Below are 10,082 nucleotides of genomic sequence, written 5' to 3'. Positions count from 1 at the left end.
CTCTCCCTCTGCCTTCCTCTCTGAAATCAATAAAAATATATATTTTTAAAGACAAGAGCCAGCACAATAGCTGTGAATGAATCAAAACCATACCATTGGTTTTTTCTGTCAGATAGGCAAAAAATATATTTTTTGGTGTGTCACAGAATTTTAGTAATTAGTTTATGTGTGACATGAGTTGAAAAATGTTGAAAATTACTTGTGTAGATAAATAATGTCTTCTGTGAAGGATACCAAAATGTTATTTTTTGAAAGTAATGAGGTATTCTGGGTAAGCCTGGTAGTCATAAAATACCACAAATAAACTTGGAGTGTTCACATTATCTGTGACAGTATCATACAGGTCAAGAGGATTTTGAGGATTCTTTGGAGGAGGCACAAGTAATGAAGTATTTCCAAGTGTGTACAATCCAGTGAGCACACGCACATAATACATATGCTTTTTCCCATTTGCGTCTGGTCTGGAGTAAGTATCATGGGCAGAATAATTGGCATTGACAGCAAAGTAGGTTCCCTTTCCATATGACACAGCTGTGAAAAGAAAAACAACATTTTTAAGAATTTCAATTTGTCTCTAATTTAATTTATTGACTCAATATGTCAAATAATGTTAATATAATGTTCAATTTTTTCTAAAGCCTCCTTAAAAATAATGTGTGTGTGTGTGTGTGTGTGTGTGTGTGTGTGTGTGTGTGTAATTTCAAAAAATCATTCCTCCACCTCAAAGGGCCAGTCAGCCCCTTTGGGAGGAAACATAGTGAGTCTGACCTGAAACTTTGGCTGCAACCTGGCCATGAGCCATGAGGGAACACAATGCAATCCGCGGGACCCCTGAGCCAGCTTGGCTTCTCTTGGCTGATACCTCCTTTGGAGCAGCCACATGACTTACTTCCTTACCATTCTTTCCTGCATAACTGCGGTTGAAGCCATGTTGATTGACATGTGGCAAGGAGTCAGCATCTGTCCCATGGAAGAGCAGCTTCTCATTTTGTGTATGGCCATTTTTGTCATCCATGGTTTTTTTCTTTGTCTGGTAGTGCTGCCAGAGACTTTGATTCTGGATTCTCTCAATCTGAAAATCAATAAGGAAAAATATTCTGTCAGTGCCCATGACCCGTGGCAAGATACATCAAATGAAACATGATTACTATTTTTATTTAAAAAATATTTTTATTGATTTCAGAGAGAAAGGAAAAGGAAGAGTGAGAGAGAAACATTAATGATGAGAGGGAATCATTGATCGGCTGCCTCCTGCATTCCCCCTACTGGGGACTGAGCCTGCAACCCAGGCATGTGCCCTTACCAGAATCGAACCTGGGCAGGCTCACACTCCATCCACTGAGCCAAACCAGCCAGGGCACTATTTTTTCTTTTACTAGTAATCCTCACCCAAGGATATGTTTAGAGAGAGGACGGGGAAAGAGATAGAGATGGAGATAGAGACAGAGATAGAGAGAGGCAATGATGTAAGAAACATCGATCTATTGCCTCCCATATGTGCCCAAACAAGACTCAAAACCACAACCTAGGTATGTGTCCTGACCAGGAATCAAACCCAAAACCTTTTGGTGTTCCAGATGGTACTCCAACCAACTGAGCCACCACTGTCCAGAGCATGATCACTATTTTTTATAAGTAAAAATTACTATAAACAGCAAATTCAATGCCAGGTGACAGCTAACTGCATTCAGAAATCTTTTTAGATCCAGTGCTTCACAAATCGGGCCTTGGGGGAAAAGTTACTTTAATTTTTCACATCTTTTATGCACCACGTGCAGCAAGCAAGATTTAGGATCTTGGACAACCAAGGTAGCTCAACTCCTGCTTCTTACTTTCGCTCTAATTACTGCTCCTGTTGCAGTTGATCCCTCTTTGTCCCTTTGCCTCTCTCCTCTTCAGTCCTTTTAAGATATTGGTTTACCTAGCCAAGTTCTAACCACGGGAGAAGCACTAGAGTGTCTAGGCAAGAAGGAAATTAGTTAATGGAACTTAATCTCTCATCCAATTGGAAGAGTGAATGATGAATCCTGGAGGCAGGGAATCTGGCTGTAGACCAAAGTGGCCATGCCTTTTCTTTTCTAATTTATTTTTCAATTACATTTTACATTCAATACCATTCTCTATTAGTTTCATTTGTACAACAAAGTAGTTTAAAAAATTAGGTACTTTACAGAGTGGTCCCCCCACTGCGTCAAGTACCCACCTAGCCCTATACCCATTTATCTCGATATTATGGACTATATTCCCCACACTGTAATCTACACTTCTGTGGCCATTCTGCAACTAGCAATTTGTACTTCTTAATCTCTTCATCTTTGTCATCATGTCCCCCAAAACCCTCCCTTCTAACAGCTATCAGTCTGTCCTCTGTATCTATGAGTCTGTTTCTATTTTGTTTATTTATTTTATTCATTAGATTCCACATGTAAGTGAAATCATATGGCATTTGTCTTTCACTGATTTATTTCACTTAGCATAATCCTCTCTAGTTCCATTCATGCTGGCATAAAAGGTAAGATTTCCTTCTTTTTTACAGCCCAAAGTAGTATTTCAATGTGTAAATGTACTGCCACTTTCTTATCCACTCATCTACTGATGAGCACTTGGGCTGCTTCAAAATTTTAGATATTGTAAATACTGCCGCAATGAATATATGGGTGCATATATATTCTTTCAAACTAGTGTTTCTACTTTCTTTACATATATTCCCAGAAGTGGAATCACTGGGTCATAAGGCAATTCATTTTTAATTTTTTGAGGAACCTCCACAGCATTCTCCATAGTGGCTACACCAATCTGCATTTCACAGTGGCCATGCTCTGACCACCCTCTTGGGCAGTGGTTCCAGGGCTGTGGTGAAAACTCCTTGGGTCCTGGATTGCAGATCAGCTTCAAAACTTTCCTAACCGAGGAGAAACCAAGATGGCGGCATAGGTAAACACCGGAAATTGCTGCCTCGCACAACCACTTCAAAACTACAACTAAAAGACAAAACGGACATCACCCAGAACCACAGGAAGGCTGGCTGAGTGGAAATTCTACAACTAGAAGGAAAGAGAAAAGCACACTGAGACTCAGAGGCAGTGTGGAAGTAAACTGCAGAGGTACGGATGTACGCGCTCAGAGAGGGCTGGCAACTGAGGACGCGGTTGTCTTTTTCAATCGGGAAGGAGTCTCAAGCTCCCAACTGCTCTGAATTCCAGTTCCGGGTGAGACTCTGGGGACCCAGACTTATATGGGGAGAAACTGGACTGTCTGGCATCGGTTGGAATTCAAGGGCGGCTTTGTCAAAGAGGTGCTTGCAGTGATTACCAGGATACTGAGACCCAGGGCCTCTTAGGGCAAGGCTGAGGATGAGCCGTAGCTATTTACTCCACCCTATTGATTCCCTGAGACCCCGCCTCACCCAAGCTGTGTGCAGAGGCTTTTACATATGAATGCCCTGGCCCTTTGCAATCTGAAATTACCTAACAAATTGCAACTGGGTCAGAGACCCAGAAAATCCAAAAGAAGGCCCACAGCCCTACAGCAGCTTGCATTGCTTCAAAGCTGAGCCTCATCTGGGCACCTCCAAACCCCAAACAAAGAAGGGGAATCTGTAGATCTCTCTGTAGCTCCTGCTAGGTGTCCTCAGGCAGAGGCTAAATTAGGACCTCCTTAGAGATCCAAGAGCCCGTGTACCCAGTGGTCAGAGAGGAACCATCCAGATTACAACTCCTCAGATCCATAAGGGACACACTCAGGTGGTAGACTCAGTGAGCATCAAAGCCCCACTGAAGCAAGTCTTGCCCCATAAGGGTGTCTCCAGCACAGAAGTTCTCCCACCATAGACACAGCTGATTCTCACAGCCAATTGGCCTGGAGGTCAATTCCTCCCAGTGATACCTACAACAATCAAGGCTTAACTACAACAAGACTGTGCACAAAGCCTACAAAGGGGTGCACCAAGAGTGTCCACCTCAGGTAATTGGGGAGGCTGAGCCACTGGGCCCTATAGGACACCTAGCACAGAAAGCCACTCTATCAACACAGGGAAGCAGCCAAAATACGGAGACAAAGAAACAGGTCACAAATGACAGAAATGGAGGAAAGCAAACAACTGGATATAGAGTTCAAAACCACACGTATAAGGTTTTTCAAGAATTTTCTAGAAACCGCCAATAAATTTAGTGAGACCCTTGAGGATATGAAAAAGGACCAACTAGAGATTAAGCATACACTGACTGAAATAAAGAATAATATACAGAGATCCAACAGCAGACTAGAGGATCGCAAGAATCAAGTCAAAGATTTGAAATACGAAGAAGCAGACAACACCCAACAGGAAAAACAAAAAGAAAAAAGAATCCAAAAATATGAAGATAGTGTAAGGAGCCTCTGGGAGAACTTCAAGCGTACCAACATCCGAATTATAGGGGTTCCAGAAGAAGAGAGAGAGCAAGATGTTGAAAACCTATTTGAAGAAATAATGACAGAAAACTTCCCCTACCTGGTGAAAGAAATAGACTTACAAGTTCAGGAAGCACAGAGAACCCCAAACAAAAGGAATCCAAAGAGGACCACACCAAGACACATCATAATTAAAATGCCAAGAGCAAAAGACAAAGAGAGAATCTTAAAAGCAGCAAGAGAAAAACAGTTAGTTACCTACAAAGGGGTACCCATACAATTTTCAGCTGATTTCTCAACAGAAACTATGCAGGCCAGAAGGGAGTGGCAAGAAATATTCCAAGTGATGGATACCAAGAACCTACAACCAAGATTACTTTACCCGGCAAAGCTATCATTCAGAATTGAAGGTCAGATAAAGAGCTTCACAGATAAGAAAAGGAGTTCATCACCACCAAACCAGTATTATATGAAATGCTGAAAGGTATTCTTTAGGAAGAGGAAGAAGAAGAAAAAGGTATAGATACAAATTATGAACAACAAATACATATCTATCAACAAGTGAATCTAAAAATCAAGTGAATAAAAAATCAGATGAACAGAATAAACTGGTGAATATAATAGAATCAGGGGCATAGAAGGGAGTGGACTGACAATTCTCAGGGGGAAAGGGGGGTGGGGGGTGCGGGAAGAGACTGGACAAGAATCATACACCTATGGATGAGGACAGTGCGGGGGTGGGGGGTGTTAGGGCAGAGGGTGGGGTGGGAACCAGGTGGAGGGGATCTATGGGGGGGAAAAAGAGGAACAACTGTAATAATCTGAACAATAAAGATTTATTTAAAAAAAACGTGTCAGAGCCAGGATTTGAACCCGGATGGTTGTAGAGTCTCTGCTCTTAAGCCTGCCACTGTGGCACCACGATATTCCCTGGAATGTGAATGCCATGCAGACAGGAAGCTGGCCTGTCTTGCCCCTGCTGTATCTCCAGCCCTGGAAGAGTGCCTTACCCATAGGAGATACTCCATAAGCATTTGTAAAATGAAAGAATTCCCAGTTGGGAGCCTGTAAGCAGAGACTGCTGTTGGATATGTGCTCATCAAGTACTGGCTGCACAAAGGAGTCTCAGAGGAGAGTGACTCCTCTGAGGTCCCCTAAGGCAGTGATGGCGAACCTATGACATGCGTGTCAGAGGTGACACGCAATCTCATTTTTTTTTTGGTTGTTTTTTCTTTGTTAAATGGCATTTAAATATATAAAATAAATATCAAAAATATAAATCTTTTTTTATACTATGGTTGAAAATATCAAGAAATTTCTATATGTGACATGGCACCAGAGTTAAGTTAGGGTTTTTCAAAATGCTGACACGCCGAGCTCAAAAGGTTTGCCATCACTGACCTAGACAGACCATGGACTGTGGTCAGAGAGACCCAGGTTCAAATCCCAGCTCCTGCATCCTTGAGTATAACAACAGGGAGACCACCTGCTGGGAAAGCTCATCATGCAGACTGATGACAGTGTGAATGGTGCAAGCAGACCCTTCCCCTTGTGACTCCTGCAAGACCTGACCCCAGGCCTCATCCCCAGGAAGGCTGCCTCCTCCACCCCCAACCAGGAATGGATTTCCCAGAGAGAGCCTGGGGCACTGGTAGGGTGTGATCATGCCTCAAATAGGTCACTTTCCAGCTGGTCACTTTTTTCCACTGTTGCTGACCCAGAGACATCTGGAAAACTGGCTTGCCTAAGGAGGAGGAGGGGTGGAATGGAGGGCAGTGAGGAAAAGGCCTTGACCCTGTCTTACCTCCCACCTCCCAGGGCTCCAGTCTTGTGTGGGGGTACACCAGAGTAGGAGGAGGGGCTGGGCTAATGGCAGAGTCTGAGGGCCTCAGAGGCTGCTGGGGGGCTTGCTTAACATGCAGTTCTGGCCCCACCCCTGAAAGGCCAGGTGCTAGAATCTCCATCCTAAGGAACTCCCCAAACTACTTTGACGAAGGCCTCAGACTGCCCTTTGAGGTGCCCTGGCTAAGGGGTCCCCACCCCCCAGCACCAACCCTGGCTCAGGGTCTTCCTAAGTTCCTCTTCTCATTCTGTCCCAGTGTTACCTGGTGTCAGAAAATGGGAGTCCTAATGGTGCAGTAAGATGCTTATTTCAGGTTTTCTGCTCAAGTTTCCCCATTCCTAACCCTTATTCCTCACCTGCTGCCCAGTTCTGATTCTTTCCCCGACTTGACTTGACTGAAGATTTGCACTGTCCCCTCTATGGCTGCCCTTCAGCAGTCTCAATTGGTGGACAGAGCTGCAGGGGGCACCACCCAGCAGCTCTGTTTGGGGAGCACCCCCTCCGTAGAGATGAGGGGCAGGCAGCAAGCCTGATGCCCGGGGGCAGGGGGGTGTGGAGGGAGAAAATAAAAAAAATAAATAAAATAAAACCTTCCCTAATCAATAGGCAGTGGTAGTTCCATAAAATTGTCAGAATCTTCTTCCATTCTAAAGGACTCTCAGTTCTAATACTGTTACCTGCCATTATCTGGTTTGTTTGTTTTTTCAGTTTTGGGATTCCTATTTTTAATTAAGATATAGTTTGACCTCTAGCTCAAAGTCTCTGTATTATCATGCATTTTGTTTATCTGATTTGTGATTTTAAAATTTATTTTTCTTTTTATCCATAATTTTCTAATCTTTAAACTGCCTACTTCTATTCCATTTCTATTTACCTTAAATTTTATTTCTTTTACTCATCTTCCAAAAGCCTTAAAATTTTCATCTTAAAGAGTTTTGAAATAATTCTTACTTCTTAGTCTTTTCATTCTTGTTCCTCACCTTTTTTTTAGTATATGTGCTGCTGAAGCTAACACCCAACCTTCTCAAATTTAATAATCACACAAAGAAAAGAATTATTTCAAGTAGTTTTCAAGACAGAAATCTGATTCTATATTCCTAATGGGATAAATTATAAGGTTAAAAAAAACACTGCAAGTAAATCTTAAAACTTTACTTAGTAGGTTTATGTTAGCAGTAGGCTTCTGGCTGTAGTAAACTATTTGTATCAGACCAATCCTCTTGCCAACAACTATTAGAAGGGCTTGAGGGTGAGGGCAAGGGGGAGAGCTTTTTGAAGGCAACAAGGATTTGATGGGCCAAGTTCCAAGATAGAAGGGCAGTGCAAAATGAAAGAAAAAAGTCAGAAGATAATAGAATAACACCTTCAAAGTGCTCAACGAAAATAACTGTCACCCAGAACTCTACACCCAGCAAAAATATCCTTCAAAGAATGAAAGTGAAATGAAGACATTTTCAGACAAAAACTTAAACTACCAGAAACATCACAACCAGATCTACACCTGAAAGAAAAGTAAAACCAGAAGGAGAATGATCCCAGGGTGTAAGCATGAAAATTCAAGAATAATGTAAGGGCAGTGGGCTAAAAGGGTGAATATACAATGACTGTATTAAAAAAATAAAAAGTTTTATAGGGTTTCAAATATACATAGAATTAAAATACAGGTAAAAGTCGTACAAGAGGAAAAAAAGGAAGATGGCGGCATAGGTAAACACCGGAGATTGCTGCCGCAAACAATCACTTCAAAAATACAACTAAAAGACGGAACAGACACCACCCAGAACCACAGGAAGGCTGGCTTAGGAGAAACTCTTCAACTAGAAGGAAAGAGAACAGCATACCGAGGCTCAGAGGAGGTGCAGTGTGGAAAATACAACGGTACCGAGGTGCACGCGCAAAGTGGGCTGGTGGCTGAGGGCGCGGCTGTCGTTTTCAATCAGGAGGGAGTCTCAGACTCTGAGCTCCAGATCCGGGTGAGTCCCTAGGTACTCAGACTCAAACAGGAGAGGCGGGATTGTCTGGCATCAGTTGGAACGTGAGGGCAGCTTTCTCTCCGAGGTTTGCAGGGGTTGCTGGGGTTCTGAGAAGCAGAGCCTCTGGGAACGGGACTGAGAGCAGCCATAACTGCTCCCTCCGCCCGCCCTGTTGATCAGGTGCGACCCGCCCCGCCCAAGCCCTGCGCAGAGCCATTTGCCGGATAGCCTCAGGCAAAGGCTAGATCAGCACCACTCCAGAGGACAGAAGTTTTCCCACGGCAGACACAGGTGATTCTCACAGCCAGTCGGCCTGGTGGTCAAATCCCTCTAGTATTAACTACAACAATCAAAGCTTAACTAGAACAAGACTACGCACAAAGACCACAAGGGGGTGCACCAAGAAAGCATAAAAAATGTGGAGACAAAAAAACATGACAGAAATGGAGGATATAGAGCTAAAAAACGCAATTTTGAGGGCGTGCAATAATGTGCTAGAAGCTGCCAATAAACTTGATGAGAGCCTCACGAAATCTAATGAGACCCTCATGAAATCTAATGAGACCCTCGATGCTGTGATAAAGAACCAACTAGAAATTAAGCATACACTGACTGAAATAAAGAATATTATACAGACACCCAATAGCAGACCAGAGGAGCGCAAGAATCAAGTCAAAGATTTGAAATGTGAAGAAGCAAAAAACACCCAACCGGAAAAGCAAAATGAAAAAAGAATCCTAAAATACGAAGATAGTGTAAGGAGCCTCTGGGAAAGCTTCAAGCATACAAATATCAGAATTATAGGGGTGCCAGAAGATGAGAGACAGCAAGATATTGAAAACCTATTTGAACAAATAATGGCAGAAAACTTCCCCCACCTGGTGAAAGAAATGGACTTACAGGTCCAAGAAGCGCAGAGAACCCCAAACAAAAGGAATACAAAGAGGACCACACCAAGACACATCATCATTAAAATGCCAAGAGCAAAAGACAAAGAGACAATCTTAAAAGCAGCAAGAGAAAGAGACTCAATTACCTACAAGGGAATACCCATATGACTGTCAGCTGATTTCTCAACAGAAACTTTGCAGGCCAGAAGGGAATGGCAAGAAATATTCAAAGTGATGAATACCAAGAACCTACAACCAAGATTACTTTATCCAGCAAAGCTATTATTCAGAATTGAAGGTCAGATAAAGAGCTTCACAGGTAAGGAAAAGCTAAAGGAGTTCATCACCACTAAACCAGTATTATACGAAATGCTGAAAGGTATCCTTTAAGACGAGGAAGAAGAAAAAGGTAAAGATACAAATTATGAACAACAAACATGCATCTATCAACAAGTGAATCTAACAATCAAGTGAATAAATAATCTGATGTACAGAATGAACTGGTGATTATAATGAATCAGGGACATAGAAAGGGAATGGACTGACTATTCTTGGGTGGGAAAGGGGAGTGGGAGATGCGGGAAGAGACTGGACAAAAATCATGCACCTATGGATGAGGACAGTGGGTGGAGAATGAGGGCGGAGGGTGGGGCGGGAACTGGGAGGAGGGGAGTTATTGGGGGGAAAAAAAGGAGGAACAAATGTAATCTGAACAATAAAGATTTAATTTAAAAAAAAAAAGAGACCGTACCCTTTTATGTAATGATGTTTACTTTGAATTTATATGTAAAAAAAAAAGTCGTACAAGAGGCAGGAGGGGACAAGTGGGTTTAAAGTGTTCAAAGTTCATTGCATTTTTTGGGAAATGAGAACTACACTAATTTGCACTAGAGTTTAATATAATAATCTCTAAGTAACCAATGGAAGGATTGTAATAGGATGTATAATGAGCATTCTAATAGGGCATAAAAATGGAATGATAAAAAT

At 42.5% G+C, this 10,082-nt stretch overlaps 1 protein-coding gene across 1 annotated transcript in view; it reads right to left on the bottom strand.

Moving 5' to 3' along the window:
• Window positions 1-227: 227 nt before the first annotated feature.
• The window catches only part of LOC139003908 (protein mono-ADP-ribosyltransferase PARP14-like), a 61,394-nt gene continuing 51,539 nt past the window's right edge, over window positions 228-10,082 (bottom strand). The window contains exons 16-17 of the mRNA XM_070406339.1: window positions 898-1,072; window positions 228-531 (exon numbers count right to left, since the gene is read on the bottom strand). Of these exons, the coding sequence (XP_070262440.1) occupies window positions 242-531; window positions 898-1,072 (465 nt within the window). The 3' untranslated portion in view covers window positions 228-241. The remainder of the gene's footprint in view (window positions 532-897; window positions 1,073-10,082) is intronic.

The sequence above is a fragment of the Myotis yumanensis genome, unplaced genomic scaffold (assembly GCF_028538775.1).
Source record: "Myotis yumanensis isolate MYYU_CA2020_CCGP unplaced genomic scaffold, mMyoYum1.0.hap1 SCAF_2, whole genome shotgun sequence".
Lineage (NCBI taxonomy): Eukaryota > Metazoa > Chordata > Mammalia > Chiroptera > Vespertilionidae > Myotis > Myotis yumanensis.
The sequence above is the reverse complement of the archived record's forward strand: the minus strand, read 5'-3'. Positions and strand labels throughout refer to the sequence as shown.